This window comes from Lepidochelys kempii, chromosome 24 (genome assembly GCF_965140265.1).
Source record: "Lepidochelys kempii isolate rLepKem1 chromosome 24, rLepKem1.hap2, whole genome shotgun sequence".
NCBI classification, from domain to species: domain Eukaryota; kingdom Metazoa; phylum Chordata; order Testudines; family Cheloniidae; genus Lepidochelys; species Lepidochelys kempii.
The window spans coordinates 14,861,022-14,882,527 of record NC_133279.1 but is presented as its reverse complement, the minus strand read 5'-3'; the positions used below and the strand labels follow the sequence as shown (position 1 = coordinate 14,882,527).

Here is a 21,506-nt window from a genome sequence, read left to right as displayed (position 1 = left end):
GATTCACCCCGCATCTCCCACCCAGGCCTGCTTCTTCCAGAGCTTGAATGTGGCCAGACGCCACTTTAGTTTAGGGTCGGTTTGTGCATATAGGGACGGCTCAGTGGGGCGGGACGTGGGGGTCAGGACCAGCCCGATGTCCCAGCATGGGGTGCTTAGAATTGTGCTGTGCTGAAATGCAGCTACCTCTGGGGAGGGGCCAGCTGTTTGACATTTGCACAGCAACACTGCACTGACCCCTACTGAGCCCCCTGCAGCATGGCGACCCCAGCTGAGCCCCCCGCCCTGCTCCCTGCAGCACAGCACCCCCTGCGGAGCACACCCCCGCCCTGTTCCCTGCGGCATGGCGCCCCCTGCTGGGTCCTCTGCCCCACTGCCTGTGGCCTGGCACCCCATTGCACTGAACGGGGCCATTGGGGCCTGCAGTGATTGCCATGGGGAGGGGTCTGGGCAGGACAGACACCCCGCCGGGTCCCCCCGCGGCTGGCTCCCCCGGCAGGTCCCAGGCTGCCCCTGGGCACCATCTCGTCCCCAGTGCTGGGGCAAGGGACTGGGAGGGCAGAAGAAGCCGGGGCTGCAGGGCATGGCCCGGGCTGGCAGGCAGCAGCAGGGGGAGCGCAGGAAGGGCTGACGGGGGGGGGGGGGCAGGGCTGGGATGCGCAGGGAACAATGGGGAGAGGGGTTGTTGTTCTGCGGGCGGCCGCTGGGAGGTGCAGTCTCGGGCAGGTGCATGCTGGGAATTGTAGGCAGGTGCATGCCGGAGATGCAGTCTGTGGCCAGGTGCATGCTGGGAATTGTAGGCAGGCGCATGCTGGGAGGTGCAGTCTCGGGCAGGTGCATGATGGGAATTGTAGGCAGGTGCATGCCGGGAGATGCAGTCTGTGGCCAGGTGCATGCTGGGAGCGGTAGGCAGGTGCATGCCGGGAGATGCAGTCTGTGGCCAGGTGCATGCTGGGAATTGTAGGCAGGCGCATGCTGGGAGATGCAGTCTGTGGCCAGGTGCATGCTGGGAGCATTAGGCAGGTGCATGCCGGGAGATGCAGTCTGTGGCCAGGTGCATGCTGGGAGCGGTAGGCAGGTGCATGCTGGGAGTTGGCCAGAGGGCCGTGCAGGAGGAGCAGAGGCTTCAGCTCCGACAGCGGGTGAGTCAAACCCCCCCGACCCCCCCCCGGCTCTGCGTGTGCGCCCCGCGGGGAGATCGGGGCTGGTACTTGGGGGGGCGGGGTGTGGGGAGAGATTTGGGGCTGGGCGCTACGGGGAGGGGGTGGGGGCCTGAGGGGTGGGTGGAGGTTTGCAGGTGGGGGGGGGGCTGTGCTAGGGGCTGGGTGGGGGGCTGGGGTTGGGGGGCTGGGCGGAGGGCGGTGGGGTGGTTTGGAGGGGGGATGGTGGGGGGGCTGAGTGAGGCGGGAGGCTGTTTATGGTTGTGGGGGCTGGGTGAGTTGGCGGATGGTGGGGGCTGGATGGGCTGGGCTGGGGGCCGGGCGGAGGGCAGCGGGGGGCGGGGCTGGGTGAGTTGGGGAGCTGGCCCGGGGGGGCTCCCCCTCTAACCCTCATTCCATCTATCCCAGCCCCCCTGCCATGCCGGCCACCTGCTCTGCCTGCTGCGCCAGCCCGGCTGCCCTGCGGCGCCCCAAGACGGGCCACGCCCTGTGCCGCGCCTGCTTCCTGGCGGCCTTCGAGGAGGAGACGCACCGGGCCATCGTGGCCGGGCGGCTCTTCCGGCCCGGCGAGACCGTGGCCATTGGCGCCTCGGGCGGCAAGGACTCCACGGTGCTGGCCCACCTGCTGCAGCTCCTTGACCAGCGCCACGGCTACGGCCTGCGCCTGCTGCTGCTCTCCGTGGACGAGGGCATCGCCGGCTACCGCGATGCCTCCCTGGCCGCCGTGCGTCGACACCACCCGCCGCTCCGGCCTGCCCCTGCACGTGGTCTCCTACCGCCAGCTCTACGGCTGGAGCATGGACCGCATCGCCCGCCACCCTCGGCCCCCGCAACAACTGCACCTTCTGCGGCGTCTTCCGGCGCCAGGCCCTCGACCGGGGCGCCCTGCTGATGGGCGCCGACAAGATCGCCACAGGTCGGGGGGGGGGGGGAGCCACCAGGTGCCCTACGCGCTATCTCAGAGTAAGATGGTCACGGGGGCAGGAGAGTCCATGGGGAGCATCTGGCGTGAAAGAGCGGGGGCCAGGATTGCCCTGGGGGTGGGGTGTCAGCTGGAGGATTGCTGCTCAGCATGTACAACATCTCCCCAGGGGGGTGTGTGGGTGTGTGTGGGGGGGGTCCTGTGGGATGGAGGCAGGGATTGCTGTAGGGTCTGAATTGCGGGGAGGGGGCTTTGCTGGGGAGAAGGGGGCATTGTTGGGTCTTATCTGGAGGGACTCTGTGCTGGAGGAGGGGGTGCTATGGGGTCTGCTTTGGGGGACTCTGTACTGGGCGGGGGAGTCACCGCAGGGTCCGACCCGGGGCCCGCTCCGGCCTGACCCTTCCGCTCTCCCCCCGCAGGGCACAATGCAGACGACGTGGCCGAGACGGTGCTGATGAACTTCCTGCGGGGTGACGTGGGCCGGCTGCGCCGGGGGGCAGGAGTGGGGCCGGCGGGGGGGGAGGGGGCCGTGCCCCGCTGCAAGCCCCTGCGCCATGCCTACGAGAAGGAGATCGTCCTCTACGCCTACTTCCAGGGCCTGGACTACTTCAGCACTGAGTGTGTCTACGCCCCCCAGGCCTACCGCGGCTACGCCCGCGCCCTGCTCAAGGATCTGGAAGCCGTCCGGCCCAGCGCCGTGGCTGACCTGGGCCACTCGGGTGAACGGCTCTTGCTGCGCTCCGACCTCCGCATGCCGTCCCGCGGCACCTGCCAGCGCTGCGGCTATGTGGCCAGCCAGACCCTGTGCAAGGCCTGCGTCCTGCTGGAGGGGCTCGACCGCGGCCTGCCCAAGCTGGGTATCGGCAAGCATCGGCGTCTGCGGGACAAGCTGCGGGACGGGCAGCCCCTCACCCAGGAGGAGCTCAGGCACCTGGGGGCCCCGGCCGAGGGGGAGCCGCCGGAGGAGCAGGAGCCTCAGGGGGAGCTGGGGACAGACAAGGAGCCGTGGGGCAGACGGGAGCTGAGGGGCCCACGGGACCTGAACTTCTGAAGTGGTGTGGGGTGTGCCACTGAGAACAGCCGTGCTCCTGTCCACAGCCCTGCTCCGGGGCGGGGTGGAGTGGGATCCAATAGGATAGAACAGGGGGGCTGGGAGCCAGGACTCCTGGGTTCTCTCCCTGGCTCTGGGAGGGGAGTGGGGTCTCATGGTTAGAGAAGTGGGGCTGGGAGCCAGGACTCCTGGGTTCTATTTCCAAGTCACTGTGTGACTAGGTAAGTCACTTTTACCTTGCTGTGACTCATTCCCCCCTCCCCCCCCCCCCGCAGAATTGAGATAATGCAGCTTATATTTTGTAAACTGCTTGGAGAACTGTGGATGAGAAGTGCTCAGTGTGAACAAGTGGCGCATGGTTCTCTCCTGTACCAGGAGATTACGAGGACATGTGAAAGAGCTGAGAATAAAACTGTTTGCTGAAGAAGAAATCACGGGGTAAACAGCATCTGTAATCTTTGGCAATCCTCTAACAAAAGCCGGACGGGCACTTAAGAAAATTCACACGTCAAGGGGGCAAAGGTCCAAACTTGAGATAAGATATTTCAAAACGATTGAGAGGAAACTGCTTGAGGGACTGGCACTGAAGAAAAAGTTTTTCTCATGTAAAGATTAGAGAGTTTGGACTTTTCAGTCTGATTTAGGCTGGGTCAATTTTTCCTGAAAGTCTTGGGGCAGGGGAAACCTACAGCATGTGTGGACTGATTTACACAGCCCCAAGGTTTTGGCAGCTCACCGATAGCCTGGTTCAAACCACAAGGGTCAGAGGTGATGAGAAGATTTTGACAGAAATGATTTTTAGTCAGTCCATCCTGTAGAACTGAATGGTGGGTCGGAACCTTTTTCTGCCGTTCCCATTCTATAGCGGGGATGCAATTTCCATCTCTTCTGTAGAACAGGAATTCCCAACCCCAGAAGGGGGTGGCAAGGCTATTATAGGGGGGTTGTGAGACCTAGGGGTACCATATTTGAAGGATGCTGCCAGGGGAAAAGGGGAACTGGTGAGGGGGTGGGTACAGCTTTCTGGCCACCCAGCTCTGAAGGCAGTGCTGCCGCGAGCAGCAGCAAGGTTGGCATCTAGGAGAGGACAAGGTTTCACTTTTATTACAACTCAGCAGCAAGAAGCACGAAGTAGGGACGGAGGAGGACAGTTTGCACGCCAGTGTAGCCTTTTATTTCATTTCACGTGAATTTTGTAATGTATCGCACCCCTGTGCGTTTAGATCTAGCAGGGACGGTTTCAAGCTCAACAGAAGGAACGTCACCTCGGCGACTTGCTTTCGCTGTAGAGTCTCTCGGAACACAAAGACCCCAAGGGTAGAGACCACGCAGGCATTCGCAAGTACAAGGTCTAGTCTGTTTTATAGGCTTTGTTAAAGTTATTACCCAAGCCGATCGCAATTCTAGACAGACCTGTGCACAAGTTACAAATATTGTTACATTCTCGTCCTCTCCAATAGTCTTCGGTCTGATGGGTCTCACGGTTTGATGAGAGAGATGGTTTCTGCTGGAGATTCCCATAGCAAGCTCAATTTTCCTGCTCTGGGCATCCTGGTTTTATAATGTGATTCTGCCTACAGCAACCTTCTGCGCATGGACAAGAAAGTGTCACCCCTCTTTTCCCTTATCTGTCCCCTACAAACTTAAGGGAGCCTGATTTCTTTAGGTCGCGTAGGCTCTCTTCATTCTCATTCGCATTGACACACAGCCTGTATCCTGTGGCGAAGGCACGTGCTGGAAACAGATATGCCTTTGCAGCATTTTTAGGATTTAAAATTCATCTTCCAGTTAATTTTTCTCATTACCCCTTGACCCTTCTTTTCCCCATCATCTTAGGGCATCGGGTTTTTCTTCACGTACTTACTTATATCTGCATTTCTTAACTCCAAGGCCTAAAATAGCGAAGCTAAAATTTTGCAGGCCTCAGCCTGCAGGCCTTGCGTTTCGACCCTACTTACTCAGATACTTAATACATGATTATTCCCTCTACATGCTGATCCGTCTTAGACTTCTATAATCCTACAATGTAACTGTTTAGCATACAATGATTATATAGGCCATAACATGTTAGCTAGTCAGAACATCACACAATAAATGAACAATAAACTAAAATAATTGGCTACACCGGGCCAGAGAGAGACGGGGACAGAACTGAAGCCAGTGCAGGCTCCTACCAGCCCAGGTCCAGAGACCAGGTAGGCACCGGGGGTGGAGTGCGCAACCAGTGCCCAGACAGATATGGCTGGGTTGGGGTTGCCAACCCTCCAGGATTGGCCTGGGGTCTCCTGGAATTGACATTCATCTCCCCGTAACCATTGAAAGCGATCTGGGAATTATAAGTAGGATATTTTAAGAAAATGACATTACGTCACGTTGGGTAAAATTTTTTTCCAGAATAGCTTCAGTCAGAGTTGGCAGCCCTATGCTGGGTGAGGGAGCTGATCTCCAGCCTGCGCAGGATAGGGAAGCCACTAGGGGATTCAGCGCCATTGATTGCAGGGATAACGCCGACATGCGTCATTTACTGCTCCTGTGAGTATGTCCAGTGATTTCCTGTCACGTCTTGCTGGGGGGGTGTAATCATATTTTCAAAGGGGGACCCTTGCTCTAGAATGGGTTTAAAACACCAGCCGCCTTTTAGGACAGTATTTTCCATCTGATTCTCTAGGCCGGAGTGTCTCAAGTCTTTTCTGCACTGGAGCTCACCATGGTCCTATAGGCCCCCCTCCCCACCCCTACCTTGTCTCGGTTTCAGATAATAGACCCTGAATTTAATCCTAGCAAAGGTCAGGAAAACTACTGTACCTCTGAGCTCCGCTCTAGCTCAACTGCCAGATTGGGGCTGGAGGCGGAAAACCCTGAGGTAGGTTCTCTTGGCTGTTGGAAATGGCCATTTCGTCAAAACCAAAATGTTCGGTGGGGAGGTGTGGGGTGGGGTGTCTAAATGAATTATTCTGACATTTTCATTTCAGGTGCTATTCCTGCCTGCTGGCTGAGGCCCTTTCTGGGACTCAGTGTCCCCTTCTCTAATAGGGGCAGATTGATGCGCTTGGAGAGCCACAGATTGAAAACACCAGCTAGAGGGGAAGGATAGCCCAGTGGTTTTCGGGCACGGCTCTAGGACTTGGAAACTCGAGCAATTCTCTGCTGCACGACAGACGTCCTGCACGGGCTGGAGCAAGTCACTTTAGGCATCAAGATTCCCTTGAAATCAGCAATGCTGCCTGAGTCTGCACAGAGCCCCACGTAGCAGTAGGATTTAATGTTTGTATTTTATATAATTTAGAATAAAGAATAATAATGTAGCATGTATTAAATGTGTTGGTGTATGATTGGATTATATTCTGCCAACCACCCTTTTTGAATAGCAGAAAGGAATGGGCCGAATGGGCCATTGGTAGAGCTGCATCAGCCAGCATCTGTGTCCGAAGCTGATTTTAAGGCCGTGACAGACCTTTAGGGTCACCATTTTGTTGTAGGTTTAGCATTTTAAAATAAAAGAATGCCACGATTGTTCTCCTGCATTGCAATTTGATGTTCCCATTCAAATGCTCTGTGTAAATCCATCCTGTTTTGAGTGCGAATAAGGAATGTGTGTGTTAGAAGATAAGTGGGAAGGCCATCACCAAACCAGATGTTCTAGGGAGGAACCGCGGCAGACGCAAGGGCACCAGAAAATTACAACACGACCCTATTGAAATGTCAGAAGAGGGCAGATAGACGACTCTAAAAGTAAGACAGGCACCTACCAACGGGGACAAGATAGCTGTGATCAAAACCAGCATGGGGTAACTCCCTAAGAGACTTAATAAAAAAACAAAATAAGCAAAACAATTTAAGAAAACAAGCATTCATCAAATAAGAATTGATTACAGTCTGTGTCCATGGAAGGAACAGTTCAGCGAGGAAAGCAGGAATGGGCCCGGACAAGCAGGCAAGCAACAAATAAAGAGATTGGAAAACAGGGTGGGAGCCCTGAGCGGCATAGTGTCATGAGTAAGGGAAGCAGTAAGTACAGGCATGGGGAATTCACATCCCTGGACAATACTTGGAATAGTGAAATCTGAGTTGATGAAGGTGTCATTTTGGAAAATAAGTGATTTAAGGAAAGAGAGTGAGAAGTTCACTCTGCAGAGGCTGGAGAGAATTAAGCAGTTGAACGTTGTAAAAAAAATTTTTTTTAAAAAAGTGTTAGAAAGAGAATTCTTGGTTTCTTTGCAGCCATTCTGAAGGGAAAGTGGGCCCTTTTCCAAAGAAATGTCTGTAAATAATCCAGGCAAAGAGACAATCTGATTTAAATCATGTGACTATGAACAATTTAGTCAAATTCACTAAAAGAATTTCAAGGGTTTCTATTGGAACTTAATTGCCCCCAAATATATACAAATGTAATCTATGTACAGCTGTGTAAAAATTAAAGCAGTGTAAAGGATGTTAAGGAAAACAGTATGTATGTATCTGTGAGTGAGTATAAATATATTGTGTAAATATGTGGAGTGTTTAGGACCTAAACCAACACTCCTGGTTTGTAAAACTCTTGTTTTGTAGGTTTAAGATGAATTGGTTTTCTTTTGTTTTTAAATAATACCACTAAAATCCATTTGAATCTTTCATTCAGAATTGCAAAACTGAGAAACACTTTTTGCCAGACACAGGTAACTAGAGTTGTCTGGCTTTGGTATTTAGCATTTAACCCTTAAGTTACCTCAATGCTTTATAACTTCTTCTCAAAGACCAAAGTCATGGCTGCAGCAGGGCAGTCAAAACCAGAAGAATGGGAAGAAATTCTAGATTTGTTTTGTGGTAACAAAATAGCAAATAAAAGCTGTAGTAAAATAATAATTTTTTTTAAAAAAGGCTGTGCCCCTCTGGAGTAACAGCAAGGGTGAGGTGCACAAAATAAAAAAGGCAACATTAAAAACACTGAGCCTTAAGGTGGCTCTGAGTAATCAGACTGTCACTTTGATAAGGGTACATGAAAACTCTGTAAGCACAAAAGAAACAGTTACACCATATGTAAAAATTGCTATGGCTAATGTTATAGGAGTTAAACTGTGGGAGGAATGTGCATTATCCCAGGACAGGTGCAGTGTATATTGTAGAAGGGATAAAAGAAACGCAAACAAAACATGCCACTTAATTAAAATGAGACTCCAGTGTAAGGTTTGGCTTTACCTGCTTCTGGGAACTTTCAGTGTCCAAATAATTAGAGCAATCATGGGAGAATCATAGAAGATTAGGATTGGAAGAGACCTCAGGAGATCATCTAGTCCAACCCCCTGCTCAAAGCAGGACCAACCCCAAATAAATCATCCCAGCCAGGGCTTTGTCAAGCCTGACCTTAAAAACCTCTAAGGATGGAGATTCTACCACCTCCCTAGGGAACCCATTCCAGGGCTTCACCACCCTCCTAGTGAAATAGTGTTTCCTAATATCCAACCTAGACCTCCCGCACTGCAACTTGAGACCATTACTCCTTGTCCTCTCATCAGCTACCACTGAGAACAGCTGAGCTCCATCCTCTTTGGAACCCCCCTTCAGGTAGTTGAAGGCTGCTATCGAATCCCCCCTCACTCTTCTCTTCTGCAAACTAAATAACCCAAGTTCCCTCAGCCTCTCCTCATAAGTCATGTGCCCCAGCCCCCTAATCATTTTCAATGCCCTCTGCTGGACTCTCTCCAGTTGGGGGCCCCAAACTGGACGCCGTACTCCAGATGTGGCCTCACCAGTGCCGAATAGAGGGGAATAATCACTTCCCTTGATCTGCTGGCAATGCTCCTACTAATACATCCCAAAATGCCATTGGCCTTCTTGGCAGCAAGGGCACACTGCTGACTCATATCCAGCTTCTCGTCCACTGTAACCCCTAGGTCCTTTTCTGCAGAACTGCTGCCGAGCCATTCGGTCCCTAGTCTGTAGTGGTGCATGGGATTCTTCTGTCCTAAGTGCAGGACTCTGCACTTGTCCTTGTTGAAACTCATCAGATTTCTTTTGGCCGAATCCTCTAATTTGTCTAGGGTCCTCTGTATCCTATCTCTACCCTCCATTGTATCTACCTCTCCTCCCAGGTTAGTGTCATCTGCAAACTTGCTGAGGGTGCAATCCACACCATCCTCCAGATCATTAACGAAGATATTGAACAAAACCGGCCCAAGGACGGACCCATTGATACCGGCTGCCAACTAGACATGGAGGCATTGATCACTACCCGTTGAGCCCGACAATCTAGCCAACTTTCTATCCACCTTATAGTCCATTCATCCAGCCCATACTTCTTTAACTTGCTGGCAAGAATACTGTGGGAGACAGTGTCAAAAGCTTTGCTAAAGTCAAGGAACAACATGACCACTGCTTTCCCCTCATCCACAGAGCCAGTTATCTCGTCATAGAAGGCAATTAGATTAGTCAGGCATGACTTGCCCTTGGTGAATCCATGCTGACTGTTCCTGATCACTTTCTTCTCCTCTAAGTGCTTCAGAATTGATTCCTTGAGGACCTGCTCCATGATTTTTCCGGGGACTGAGGTGAGGCTGACTGGCCCGTAGTTCCCAGGATCCTCTTCCTTCCCTTTTTTAAAGATGGGCACTACATTAGCCTTTTTCCGGTCATCCGGGGCTTCCCCCGATCGCCATGAGTTTTCAAAGATAATGGCCAATGGCTCTGCAATGACATCAGCCAACTCCTTTAGCACTCTCGGACGCAGCGCATCCAGCCCCATGGACTTGTGCTCGTCCAGCTTTTCTGAATAGTCCCGAACCACTTCTTTCTCCACAGAGGGCTGGTCACCTCCTCCCCATGCTGTGCTGCCCAGTGCAGTAGCCTGGGAGCTGACCTTGTTCGTGAAGACAGAGGCAAAAAAAGCATTGAGTACATTAGCTTTTTCCAAATCCTCTGTCTCTGTGTTGCCCCCCTCATTCAGTAAGGGCCCCACACTTTCCTTCACTTTCTTCTTGTTGCTAACATACCTGAAGAAACCCTTCTTGTTACTCTTAACATCTCTTGCTAGCTGCAACTCCAGGTGTGATTTGGCCTTCCTGATTTCACTCCTGCATGCCCGAGCAATATTTTTGTACTCCTCCCTGGTCATTTGTCCAATCTTCCACTTCTTCTGAGCTTCTTTTTTGTGTTTAAGATCAGCAAGAATTTCACTGTTAAGCCAAGCTGGTCACCTGCACAGATCCCGGCTGAGATCAGGGCCTCCATTATCTGAGCACTGCACAGCCCCACAGAATTTTCACAAGATCTCAGCTCCCATGAACTCCTGGAAATGAGCGGGGAGATTTTCAAGCCAGCCCAGCGCACTGCTGCTGACGGGGACAATATGTCATCTGTGAATAGGCAGAGCCATGCGCAGACCCAGCCTTCTCTCTTGGCTGCTCTCTAGGTCAGAGGAGCCGTGGGGAGCCCTGCAGCCGCTCTCGCTCGTCCAAAAGGCCTGGCAGGAAGACGGGGAGCACACGGCTTTCTCGGACCCCATCCCAGCTGGGCGCAGAGGAACAGAGGACACCAGCATTGCGGCCCGGCTATTTCTACTGATGCCAAGGGAGAGTCTGAGGAGCGGGCACAGTCTTTTCAGCCACAGCTTTTGCAGGTGAAAAACGCAGATGCACGCAGGCCGGACACCATCCCCAGCACGAGTTCCTCTGCAGGGCGGCTTAGCAGCTGCCCCAACACAGCCCCGAACTGCAGCCACACCGGGGGAGGCGCGAAGGGGGCCCAGGGGCCGGGTGTTCCCCAGGAACTGACAGGAGAGGGGATGTGCCAGTGTACAGGGGGGTTGGAATATGGCTAAATTGGCAACACTGCAACTGAGCACTAAGGGGTGTGTGCGTGCAGGGGGAATTTGAGGGGGGGGCAGGAAAATCCCAAGCAGGGGGAATCTCTTACCGTCCCCCAGGCTGGGCTGCGCTCAGGTGGGGGTTGATGGTCCCTGGGAAGGGGCAGCAATCTGTGGGCACACGGCTCACCCCGTCCCGTCTGCAGTGTCTCAGCTGCTGTCACCGTCTGTGGGCTCCTCGCTCCCCCTCTTCCTGCCGCCCCCTCTCTGTGCGGGGGCCTCCCCTGCCTGCCTTTGGCTGGACCCCCGGCTCTCTCCTGCGGCCCTCGCTCAGGCCCTGGCTCGCTCCTGATCAGTGAAAGCAGCAGCTGGCTGAGGAAGCAGGCCCAGGCCTCACCCCAGCCGGCTGTGGGGGGTAATAGGGGAGGGGCAGAGTGGGGCCTAGATCCCTCTCCCCCCCCCCCCCCCCGCGCAGTTCCAGGTGGACACACAGCCCTAAATGTCACCATGGAATCAGGGGGTAAGAGTGTGTACTGAGAACACCCCCACACACCCCCACAGAGCAGCACTCACCCCACACATTAGGGACACACCCCCATACCCCCCCCACAGAGCAGCACTCACCCCACACAGCAGGGACACACCCCCACACACCCCCACAGAGCAGCACTCACCCCACACAGCAGGGACACACCCCCACACCCCCCCCCACAGAGCAGCACTCACCCCACACAGCAGGGACACACCCCCACACACACCCCCACAGAGCAGCACTCACCCCACACAGCAGGGACACACCCCCACACACACCCCCACAGAGCAGCACTCACCCCACACAGCAGGGACACACTCCCACATCCCCCCCACAGAGCAGCACTCACCCCACACAGCAGGGACACACACCCCCACACACCCCCACAGAGCAGCTCTCACCCCACACAGCAGGGACACCCCCCCCCCACAGAGCAGCACTCACCCCACACAGCAGGGACACACCCCCACACACCCCCACAGAGCAGCACTCACCCCACACAGCAGGGACACCCCCCCCACCCCCCCCCACAGAGCAGCACTCACCCCACACAGCAGGGACACCCCCCCCACCCCCCCCCACAGAGCAGCACTCATCCCACACAGCAGGGACACACCCCCACACACCCCCACAGAGCAGCACTCACCCCACACAGCAGGGACACCCCCCCCACCCCCCCCCACAGAGCAGCACTCACCCCACACAGCAGGGACACCCCCCCCACACACCCCCACAGAGCAGCACTCACCCCACACAGCAGGGACACACCCCCACACCCCCCCACAGAGCAGCACTCACCCCACACAGCAGGGACACACCCCCACACACCCCCACAGAGCAGCACTCACCCCACACAGCAGGGACACCCCCCACACACACACCCACAGAGCAGCACTGACCCCACACAGCAGGGACACCCCCCACACACACCCCCACAGAGCAGCACTCACCCCACACAGCAGGGACACACACCCCCACACCCCCACAGAGCAGCACTCACCCCACACAGCAGGGACACCCCCCCACATTATCCCCACAGAGCAGCATTCACCCCACACAGCAGGGACACACCCCCACACACACCCCCACAGAGCAGCACTCACCCCACACAGCAGGGACACACCCCCACACACCCCCACAGAGCAGCACTCACCCCACACAGCAGGGACACCCCCCCACACACCCCCACAGAGCAGCACTCACCCCACACAGCAGGGACACCCCCCCCACACACCCCCACAGAGCAGCACTCATCCCACACAGCAGGGACACACCCCCACACACCCCCACAGAGCAGCACTCACCCCACACAGCAGGGACACCCCCCCCCCACACACCCCCACAGAGCAGCACTCACCCCACACAGCAGGGACACACCCCCACACACCCCCACAGAGCAGCACTCACCCCACACAGCAGGGACACCCCCCCACACACACCCCCACAGAGCAGCACTCACCCCACACAGCAGGGACACACCCCCACACACCCCCACAGAGCAGCACTCACCCCACACAGCAGGGACACACCCCCATACCCCCCCCCACAGAGCAGCACTCACCCCACACAGCAGGGACACACCCCCACACACACCCCCACAGAGCAGCACTCACCCCACACAGCAGGGACACCCCACACACACCCCCCCACAGAGCAGCACTCACCCCACACAGCAGGGACACCCCCCCCACACCCCCACAGAGCAGCACTCACCCCACACAGCAGGGACACACCCCCACACACACCCCCACAGAGCAGCACTCACCCCACACAGCAGGGACACACTCCCACACCCCCCCCCACAGAGCAGCTCTCACCCCACACAGCAGGGACACCCCCCCACCCCCCCCCCCACAGAGCAGCACTCATCCCATACAGCAGGGACACACCCCCACACACCCCCACAGAGCAGCACTCACCCCACACAGCAGGGACACCCCCCACACCCCCCCCCACAGAGCAGCACTCACCCCACACAGCAGGGACACCCCCCCACACACACCCCCACAGAGCAGCACTCACCCCACACAGCAGGGACACACTCCCACACCCCCCCCCACAGAGCAGCTCTCACCCCACACAGCAGGGACACCCCCCCCCCCACAGAGCAGCACTCACCCCACACAGCAGGGACACACCCCCACAGAGCAGCACTCACCCCACACAGCAGGGACACCCCCCACACCCCCCCCACAGAGCAGCACTCACCCCACACAGCAGGGACACCCCCCCACACACCCCCCCACAGAGCAGCACTCACCCCACACAGCAGGGACACACCCCCACACCCCCCCACAGAGCAGCACTCACCCCACACAGCAGGGACACACCCCCACACACCCCCACAGAGCAGCACTCACCCCACACAGCAGGGACACACCCCCACACACACCCCCACAGAGCAGCACTCACCCCACACAGCAGGGACACACCCCCACACCCCCCCACAGAGCAGCACTCACCCCACACAGCAGGGACACCCCCCACACACACCCCCACAGAGCAGCACTCACCCCACACAGCAGGGACACACCCCCACACACCCCCACAGAGCAGCACTCACCCCACACAGCAGGGACACCCCCCCACACACACCCCCACAGAGCAGCACTCACCCCACACAGCAGGGACACACCCCCACACACCCCCACAGAGCAGCACTCACCCCACACAGCAGGGACACCCCCCCACACCCCCCCCACAGAGCAGCACTCACCTCACACAGCAGGGACACCCCCCACACACACCCCCACAGAGCAGCACTCACCCCACACAGCAGGGACACACACCCCCACACCCCCACAGAGCAGCACTCACCCCACACAGCAGGGACACCCCCCCACATCCCCCCCACAGAGCAGCATTCACCCCACACAGCAGGGACACACCCCCACACACACCCCCACAGAGCAGCACTCACCCCACACAGCAGGGACACACCCCCACACACCCCCACAGAGCAGCACTCACCCCACACAGCAGGGACACCCCCCCACATCCCCCCCACAGAGCAGCATTCACCCCACACAGCAGGGACACACCCCCACACACACCCCCACAGAGCAGCACTCACCCCACACAGCAGGGACACCCCCCACACACCCCCACAGAGCAGCACTCACCCCACACAGCAGGGACACACCCCCACACACCCCCACAGAGCAGCACTCACCCCACACAGCAGGGACACCCCCCCACACACACCCCCACAGAGCAGCACTCACCCCACACAGCAGGGACACACCCCCACACACCCCCACAGAGCAGCACTCACCCCACACAGCAGGGACACACCCCCATACCCCCCCCACAGAGCAGCACTCACCCCACACAGCAGGGACACACCCCCACACACCCCCACAGAGCAGCACTCACCCCACACAGCAGGGACACCCCCCCCCCCCCCACAGAGCAGCACTCACCCCACACAGCAGGGACACCCCCCCCACACCCCGCCACAGAGCAGCACTCACCCCACACAGCAGGGACACCCCACACACACCCCCCCACAGAGCAGCACTCACCCCACACAGCAGGGACACCCCCCCACACACCCCCACAGAGCAGCACTCACCCCACACAGCAGGGACACACCCCCCCACACACCCCCACAGAGCAGCACTCACCCCACACAGCAGGGACACACTCCCACACCCCCCCCCACAGAGCAGCTCTCACCCCACACAGCAGGGACACCCCCCCACCCCCCCCCACAGAGCAGCACTCATCCCACACAGCAGGGACACACCCCCACACACCCCCACAGAGCAGCACTCACCCCACACAGCAGGGACACCCCCCCCACACACCCCCACAGAGCAGCACTCACCCCACACAGCAGGGACACACCCCCACACCCCCCCACAGAGCAGCACTCACCCCACACAGCAGGGACACCCCCCCACACACCCCCACAGAGCAGCACTCACCCCACACAGCAGGGACACACCCCCACACACACCCCCACAGAGCAGCACTCACCCCACACAGCAGGGACACACCCCCACACCCCCCCACAGAGCAGCACTCACCCCACACAGCAGGGACACCCCCCACACACACCCCCACAGAGCAGCACTCACCCCACACAGCAGGGACACACCCCCACACCCCCCCACAGAGCAGCACTCACCCCACACAGCAGGGACACCCCCCACACACACCCCCACAGAGCAGCACTCACCCCACACAGCAGGGACACACCCCCCACACACCCCCACAGAGCAGCACTCACCCCACACAGCAGGGACATACCCCCCCACACACCCCCCCACAGAGCAGCAGTCACCCCACACAGCAGGGACACACTCCCACACCCCCCCCCCCCCCACAGAGCAGCACTCACCCCACACAGCAGGGACACACACCCCCACACCCCCACAGAGCAGCACTCACCCCACACAGCAGGGACACCCCCCCACATCCCCCCACAGAGCAGCACTCACCCCACACAGCAGGGACACCCCCCCACATCCCCCCACAGAGCAGCACTCACCCCACACAGCAGGGACACCCCCCCACCCCCCCCCCACAGAGCAGCACTCACCCCACACAGCAGGGACACACCCCCACACACCCCCACAGAGCAGCACTCACCTCACACAGCAGGGACACCCCCCCACACCCCCCCACAGAGCAGCACTCACCCCACACAGCAGGGACACCCCCCCACACCCCCCCCCACAGAGCAGCACTCACCTCACACAGCAGGGACACACCCCCACAGAGCAGCACTCACCCCACACAGCAGGGACACACCCCCACACACCCCCACAGAGCAGCACTCACCCCACACAGCAGGGACACCCCCCACACACACCCCCACAGAGCAGCACTCACCCCACACAGCAGGGACACCCCCCCACACCCCCCCACAGAGCAGCACTCACCCCACACAGCAGGGACACACCCCCACACACCCCCACAGAGCAGCACTCACCCCACACAGCAGGGACACACCCCCACACCCCCCCCACAGAGCAGCACTCACCCCACACAGCAGGGACACCCCCCACACACCTCCCCACAGAGCAGCACTCACCCCACACAGCAGGGACACCCCCCACACACACCCCCACAGAGCAGCACTCACCCCACACAGCAGGGACACCCCCCCACACACCCCCACAGAGCAGCACTCACCTCACACAGCAGGGACACACCCCCCCACACCCCCCCACAGAGCAGCACTCACCCCACACAGCGGGGACACCCCCCCCACACACCCCCACAGAGCAGCACTCACCCCACACAGCAGGGACACACCCCCACACCCCCCCACAGAGCAGCACTCACCCCACACAGCAGGGACACACCCCCACACCCCCCCACAGAGCAGCACTCACCCCACACAGCAGGGACACACCCCCACACACCCCCACAGAGCAGCACTCACCCCACACAGCAGGGACACACACACTTCAGGGCTTTCGGAGAAAGCGAGGGCTTTGTCTGCATTCGAGGAAAAGGGGGGTGTTAACGTGAAATCCTGAGGCAGGCCAGGCACGTTGTCGCTCTGACACGGGTGAGCAGAGCAGAAGAATTACTGCTCGTGTAGCTTCCCGTTTCTTTTCGGAGCTCAGCCCTGGGGTGGATTTGAACTCAGGACCTGGGTGTTATGTCTGACGGCTGTGTTGGGGACACTGGGGCATGGCCACTAGGTAACTCGAGGGGATAGAAGACCACGAGTGTCGATGAAGCCCCCAGGTGTCCTTGGCCCCCCCGCCTGGAGGCACTCGCAGCAGTTATGCTGAGAATCTGCAACAGTATGTTGCAGAGTCAGACTGCCTGAAACTAAGCAAGGCCAAACAGGGGAGATAGGGAAGAACAATGCTGAATAAAGCAGCTTTATGTATGGTTTAAGAAATGATACGGAGAACAAGGGCACTAGCTGGGAACTGGATTGGCTGGCTATATGGATACTTAGGGAAGCTTTCTATTGGATAAGTATGCTGGGAAAAAGGATGTATAAAAGCCTGTGTAACTTCCTGCTCTGTGTGCAGGATCTGAGATTTTATTCTCCCTGTACCTTTTTGCAGCTGCAAATAAACGTTTCTGCTTCTCCACCCCGTTGTGATTATTGGGTGTAGCACACCGGGTAACGAACCAACTCAAGCTGTTGTTCAGCCTCTCGGCACTGGGTGCCGGCAACAGCTGAAACATCCACCTCACACAGGTGCTGCGGAAGCTTCCTAACCGGGGGAGCCCCCACCGGTGCCTGAACTGTGGCCCCACCCTCCCAACACCTCTTCCCCCTGAGCCCCTGCCCTCGCACTGCCCCTTTCCCTGAGGCCCCCCCACGCCACCCCCTTCCCTTGAGGCCCTGCCCCAAACGTGCCCCTTCTCCACAAGCCCCTGACCTCACACCACCCCAGGCTCCGCTCCCACACTGCCTCTTCCCCGCAAGATCCCTACAAAGCCACCTGCCCTCATTGCTCATCCTTATAGCCGGTAAAAAGAGGGAGCGCCATGGCCACCGGCCCTCCCTGTTCCGGCGCCCCTGCCCCATGATCTCCAAATCGCGGCTATAAACCCTCCGGGCCTCTCAGCGGTTAGGCATGTGACGCCTGTTTTGAGAGCTAAACGCTTTTGCTCTTCCGGGGGTGAATTCTGCTCCCGTGTGCAGAATATGGGGTGCACTGTCACAGTACCCACCTGTTGTTTTGTTTCTGTAACTTCTACGGGACATGGATCATCTCCCTGTGTTATGGGTTTGTATCGCACTGAGCACCGTGGGGCACTGACCTGTGACTCTCTGACCTGTGATAAACAGCAGGTCCCACCAGAGGACCACAGGGGTCCCTCCTGGGCTTACAATCTATAACTCTGTGAGCATGAGTGTGTAACTGGGAGCCCCTGGTGCTGCTGTAAGATCGATAATAGTTATGGATAGGATTTTTCTCATGGTAAAATTAGGCAAAATTCACAGACTAGTCATGGTAAAAAGGTACAAAATCAGGGTACGGTCACGGCAACAAAACGTGTAACAATTTAACAATGAAGTATTCCAGTGTCACATTTACACGAAACAATGTTCATGCAACAGCTTTCATTTCCTTGTCAAATTAAACTATTTTGAAGTGATAGATGCACACCGTGCAGTGGTTTGAGCACTGGCCTGCTAAACCCAGGGTTGTGAGTTCAATCCTTGAGGGGGCCATTTAGGGATCTGGCGCAAAAATTGGGGATTGGTCCTGCTTTGAGCAGGGGGTTGGACTAGATGATCTCCTGAGGTCCCTTCCAACCCTGATATTCTGTGATCCCTGAGTAATAACAATCATTTTTCAAACAAAAATAGCGAAAACTATATAACAAAAATAACGGATTCTTTTTAGTAAAGGCCCTTTTGCAACCGTGTAACAAGTTACAGGTTGGTAAAGTGTTATTTTTTATGCGGCGTCTGTTGTCCCCAAGCACATTTGTATAAGACAAGAAGGCGCGTTCTGTAGCCAGGTACTGCTAAGCATCGCAGGGCAACTTCTGGCAGAGCTGGAAATGTGTCCTTCGTGCTTCTCCAGAACAGGAAGTCAAGCCTCAGAGGGGTAGCCGTGTTAGCCTGGATCTGTAAAAGCGGCAAAACGTCCTCGTTCCTCAATTCTTGAACTGCTCCCAGTAAGACCGACATTCTGTCTGTGCTGCAAAGTTCTCTTCAAGCAGGGGTCTATTTCCAAATACTGTGGTCTCGCAAATGTCAAGGTATTTGACTTGATTTGACTCACATACACAGCATGCCGTGAAGACAGCGGCACCAGGTTGGCAAAAGCGGAAGGTTCAATCAGTGACCGTGTCTGACTTTTCCTTGTTTGAGCTTTCCAAGAGTGTTGGTTTTGCCGTCGGGTGCTGGCAAGTTTCAGAGCAGGTCTCTGCCCACAAGGCAAGCTCATGAACTGTGGGCTCTTCATAAGCTGGAAGCGTGTTCCTGATTCAAGGTGGAAACTCTTTTAGAGCCGGGAGTTCTTCAGTGACTGCTGCGGATTGGCAAAGATCAACACTCTCTTGAACACTTGAACTGCTTCTGTGACCATTCTCCTCTGTAAAAAATGAAACTGGATCCTCAGTGTGTTCACTGTGATAAAGAGAAACACTGAACCAGCCGTTCCAGCAAGTTCTTGTGGGGTTGGTGGGACAGAAGGACTTTTCCCTCTTTCCGTTAGAAACATGCAGAACCAGGCTTTTCTTGCAGGGCAGGCACTGAAAGCACATTGTATAATCACAACTAATTCCTTAACTTTCAAAAGTATCTGTTGCCACAGATCGCCCACAACGTTAAGCAAATGTGCCATACATGTAAGGTGTACAACATTTTAAAACAAAGGTTTCAAACCTCAATCCTAAGTTTTCCCCAGGTACATGGCATTATGGGTCACAAACACAGTGATGCAATCAAATGGTATTGTGAATTTTTCAACAGTTTCCCATATTGAACAATTTCATTTGAGCAGTTGGAGACTCGGATACACTGAGGCTGGTTTGGCCATATCTATTCCTCAGTCAATAGCCAGCGTGTCAATCTCCGCCTTTCCTCAATAACCCATTCATTTGTTGCTTTTGTTTTCATAATGATTAGCAGTCCAGTTCTGCTATCCTTTCACACCCCCAGAATGGGCCCCTCTTGTCTTGTAGAAATGATTTAATATTTCAATTATAATAAACTTGCGTTTAATCTGGACTCTCTGAAACTCTCTGAATTTCACCACTGCTAAAGGCCCATGGGTTACGGGCATTGCTCTGACTAGACAGGAGCTCTTCCCTCTGAGTGTCACTAATTGGGGAGTTTAACAAGGGGGGGAGGAATGCATCCGTAGGGTGTTTGTGAGGAGAAGAAGCAAAACCCTGAAGAAGCAGTGTCACCAGCTGTGATGAAGTAGGACTGTTCTTAATGTTTTCGCTGAATACTGGGTGGGTGCCTCAGTTTCCCCTATGCATTTCTTAAGTATCTAGGTGGGGGGATAAGGGTGTGATTGTCGCAGAGCCCTAGAGGGCCAGTGTGATGGTGTCTGCATAGAGAATAGCTGACACCCTGTCTCCTGGCAACTGATGGCCTGGGCCCCTCCTCTGCAAAGGTGCCAACTGAAGGTGTTGGAGAACAAAGAGATCAGGTGGCCTCCTGGCCCGGAAAAGGGACAAAGGCCGGAGGAGGGGCTGGAGAGTTTCAGTTTGGAGCTGTCTGGGGAAAAGGAGGGAGGCCCAGATGGGGCGCTGGCCTCCCTGCCCCGCAAGATGGACCTGACTGAGGGGTCCTGTTCTCTGCACCTACAAGCTCTGTTTTAGACCATGTTCCTGTCGTCTAATAAACCTCTGTTTTACTGGCTGGCTGAGAGTCACGCCTGACTGTGGAATTGGGGTGTAGGCCCCTCTGGCTTCCCCAGGAGCCGTGCCTGTGTGGACTCGCTGTGGGAAGCGCACGGTGTGGAAGGGGATGCTGAATACTCCGAGGTCAGCCCCAGGAAGGTCAAAGCTGTGTGAGTGTCTTGCCCTGGGGACAGTCTGCTCACAGAGAGGAGGCTCCCCCAGAGTCCTGACTGGCTTCGTATGGAGTAGTTCCAGAGCATCGCCCGGTGACTCCGTGACACCAGCAACAAGGGTCTGGTCCTTACCTTCAGGGATTCTCTGCAGTTCCTTCACAGTGACTCGAGCCCCCACCCAGTAGTCTGGGAACCTGTATCCCCTCGGGGCACCTTTGCTGGGCAAATCTGCACCCACTCGCCAGCACAGTCAACAGAGGGTTCAACAGAAGAACTTTGTTGGCAGAGGAAAGAGGAAGGACGGGGTGAGCTGGGACAGACATTTACAGTTCAACACCTTCCCCCAGCTACTGTCTCAGGGCGCATCTGTCACAGCCCCGACCAATGGGCCCCTGAGCGGCTGATCCAGTTTGTTCTGCCTCCCAGCCCCTCGCTCACAGTCTGTGGCTGCAGGAGAATCAGGGTCCCTGGGGCTCTACCCCCGTCCTGCTCTGATGATGTCAGAAGTGGGGGCACGTGTGCGGGGACACGTCCGTTGGACCTTAAACCTAACGCTGCCATCGCTCCGCCGTTCTGGGGCTCTTAGGATGATTTCAGCAG

General features: G+C 56.6%; 1 protein-coding gene across 1 annotated transcript; it reads left to right on the top strand.

The window, feature by feature from the left end:
- The first annotated feature begins 1,053 nt into the window (after positions 1 to 1,053).
- CTU1 (cytosolic thiouridylase subunit 1) lies at positions 1,054 to 6,649 on the top strand. The gene is given in 5 exon segments (XM_073322852.1): positions 1,054 to 1,142; positions 1,569 to 1,896; positions 1,898 to 1,974; positions 1,976 to 2,076; positions 2,502 to 6,649. Coding segments are annotated over 4 exon segments (1,128 nt in total). The 5' UTR covers positions 1,054 to 1,142; positions 1,569 to 1,578; the 3' UTR covers positions 3,134 to 6,649.
- Positions 6,650 to 21,506: the final 14,857 nt, after the last annotated feature.